Here is a 3,148-nt window from a genome sequence, read left to right on the forward strand (position 1 = left end):
AGAAAGATTTTCTTCACAGCGAAGTGATCAACAATAACTAGGTTGGCCGAAATTTCAGTAGGAGTAATTTTGTTTGCCTTTTTAATTTTAATTTTTTTTTGAAGATTTGTGTCAAAGTTTTTGAATAAAAGATAAAAATTATGATAAAAAACGAGTACTGCTATATACACCGACCATTTTGGACCGAAACCGTACCGACGGCCGCGCGCGGCCGTCTCCGGCCACCGGACGGCCGATCCGAGCCGTCCAAAAATTTTAAAAAAAAAAACCGAGGGGCCCAACGCGGGAATCAACGTCATCCGATGTGTGTAGGGTGCTTGATCTAAACACCCTATTTTTCGTGTATACATATATACACGAAAAATAGGGTGTTTAGATCAAGCACCCTACACACATCGGATGACGTTGATTCCCGCGTTGGGCCCCTCGGTTTTTTTTTTTAAAATTTTTGGACGGCTCGGATCGGCCGTCCGGTGGCCGGAGACGGCCGCGCGCGGCCGTCGGTACGGTTTCGGTCCAAAAATGGTCGGTACACATAGGATTTTCCATAAAAAACATACAAAAGTTACGAAAAATTGAAAAGTTGTCATTCTATATCTGTATTTGTCTTTACTGAACTTTTTCTTTTATATACGACGTATATTTTAATACTTTTATAATTCCTCCCATTGAGATACATAAATAATCTTATGATTTTTATTGAATGACTATAGAAAAGATCACTAAACATTATTTCAATCGTACAACAATTGTCTTTTATTTGCACCTCACATATCTCACCACAATGGCTAATAACCTTTTAGGATACAAGTACTGGAAATTGGATACACTGATACAGAGATGCTAGAGATTACTTGAGAGATTCAGGAGAATGCACAACTGGAACAAGTTCAAGAACTACTTTCTTGCAGACAACTAGTCCGAAAGTGTCACTCATGTCCAGGTCCTTCTTGACACCACCTGACAGATAACGAGATTCCCGGGCAGCCCCTTCTCCCGGCACCAAATGGGATGAACTCTATCGGGAAGGAACTCTTCTGGCCTGTCCCACAAATCAGGATCCCTTTGAATTGCCCACGCATTGATCAAGACTCTTGTTCTTGGAGGAATATCGTAACCTCCCAACTTAGCACTCGTAGTCAACTCCCTAGGAATCAATAAAGGAGCTGGGGGATGTAGTCTAAGAGTCTCTTTGACGACACATTTTAAGTAGTCCATTTGATCCATATCATCTTGATCTATCCTAGATTTCATACCGACCACCGTTCTTACCTCCTCTTGAGCTTTTTGCATGGTAGTTGGGTTTTTCATCAGCTCCGCCATTGCCCACTCCATGATTGATGAAATAGAATCCGTTCCTGCCAAAAGCATGTCCTGTAATTTGAAAGAACAGAAGATACATTGAGTTAGTAAAGAAGGCGATGGAAAAGGAGAGGGGAGAAGTACTGAGACAGAGGAGAGAAAGAAATTAACCAGTAAAATTGCTTTAATACTGTCGTGAGTGATATCAATCCCCATCATGCCTTCGTTCTGAAGTTGGAGCAGGATTTCGATGAAACAATTCTTGTCGGGCTGATCATAATTTTCTTTGTAGCTCCTATGTGCTTCAATGATCTCATCAAGGAAAGCATCCAATCCCTCTGAAGTGTCCTTCAGTCTCTTGACAAAGCCAGTTAAAACATCCATCCAGCCGAGAGAGGGGAAAATGTACCGAAAGCAGAATTCTCCGAAATGATTCAAGGCAGACCTTGCTAGCTCTCCGAATCTTCTGATATTATCTTGTCCTTCGTATTTTCTACCTAAAGTACGTCGAGATATTATGTTGCTGGATAAATGAACAAACAAATGTCCAAGGTTTAAAGGGGCACTATCAAGACTTGCGTGACGTATCTTTTCAATCCACTCCATAACTTCTTCTTCTCTAAGTGAATGAAATGAGTGCACCCTGTTGAGGCTCAAAAGCTGCGTAACACAGATCTTCCTCATTTGTCTCCAATACTCTCCGCGGGGAGAAAATGCCAGATCACGGCATCCATACATTATGCTCTTGCCGGCCCTTGTTTGAAATCTATTGGCGAAAGTAACGTCTTGGGTTTTCATGATTTCTTTGGCCATCTCTGCTGATGCGACAACGAGAGTCGGGGCACGGCCCAAGTATACCAACAACAGAGAGCCGTAGGTTTGAGAGAGGGTGTGGAGAGACTTGTAAGGGAGTGTGCCTAGGAGATGCATGTGTCCAATTACAGGAAGCCGCGGCGGAGATGGAGGCAAGTTGAGTTTTTTGCTACCTTTGAAGAAGTTGAGTGCAATTAGGAGCAATATTAAGAGGAGGGATGAGAAGAGAAAGGAACTGATGGATATGGTTTCGTTGAGCTCTTGACACCATTGTTGCAATAGTGGTGTTAGAGCCATTCTTACCACAATTTCTTTGTGAATGAATCGCCCATGTCTATCTCTTCTAAATATAAGCTACATTCATTATGACATATTTGGCGAAAAATGCTACGATACACAGTTCTAATTAGGTGTGTATGGTAAACGCCTTGAACTCATACAATTTTATATAGAAATTTGTAGCAGTTGGATAAAAATTCATGGCAGTTGCATAAAACTCCAAAATATTAGTATCTCCATCCCAAAATGTTGTGCCTGTTTTCTTTTTTGGACGTGCTAAAATTTTTTCTATATCTTTTAATGTATAATATTTTATATATTTAATATGGATCTTATTTAATAGATCTCAATTAATTATTTCAAACAAAGGATTTTGAAATTATAAAAAAAAAATATAGATTATGAGATATAGATAATTTTTTGTGATGTTCTAAAAAGAAAACAGGCTCAACAAATTGGGATGAATGGAGTATATATCTAAGTGTTATGTATTCAAAGTCGATGTTTACAAACATATGTACAAAATAGTATTTATCATTATACAAAAGTTAATTAATTCGAGACTAAGGTTATAAATTTTCATTCAAAGTGTTACGAATTCAAGAGACTAAAGGAGCGCGCGCATAGCGTACACATGTAAAAAGGGGTGTGTATCATAGCATGTTGTCTCTTTTGATAGTATTAAGTTGGCTATCATGTAGTAACCGATGATTAACAAAGATCCTAATACCGAAATGGGAAAGGCTGTAGTGCA

General features: G+C 39.3%; 1 protein-coding gene across 1 annotated transcript; it reads right to left on the minus strand.

The window, feature by feature from the left end:
* Positions 1-933: 933 nt before the first annotated feature.
* On the minus strand, positions 934-2,412 carry LOC131298733 (cytochrome P450 71A1-like). The gene is made up of 2 exons (XM_058324207.1): positions 1,474-2,412; positions 934-1,374 (listed from the first exon to the last, which is right to left on the minus strand). Exons 1-2 carry the CDS (start codon positions 2,410-2,412, stop codon positions 934-936), a joined length of 1,380 nt encoding a protein of 459 aa, XP_058180190.1.
* Positions 2,413-3,148: the final 736 nt, after the last annotated feature.

This window comes from Rhododendron vialii, chromosome 8a (assembly GCF_030253575.1).
Source record: "Rhododendron vialii isolate Sample 1 chromosome 8a, ASM3025357v1".
NCBI lineage: Eukaryota > Viridiplantae > Streptophyta > Magnoliopsida > Ericales > Ericaceae > Rhododendron > Rhododendron vialii.

What these genes read in the sequence shown, in the direction of transcription:
- LOC131298733 (XM_058324207.1), bottom strand. Translation starts at nt 2,412, where the DNA reads ATGGCTCTAACACCACTATTGCAACAATGGTGTCAAGAGCTCAACGAA. An exon ending in GTATTAAAGCAATTTTACTG is followed by an intron (nt 1,375 to 1,473) that starts GTTAATTTCTTT and finishes TTCAAATTACAG; the next exon opens with GACATGCTTTTGGCAGGAAC.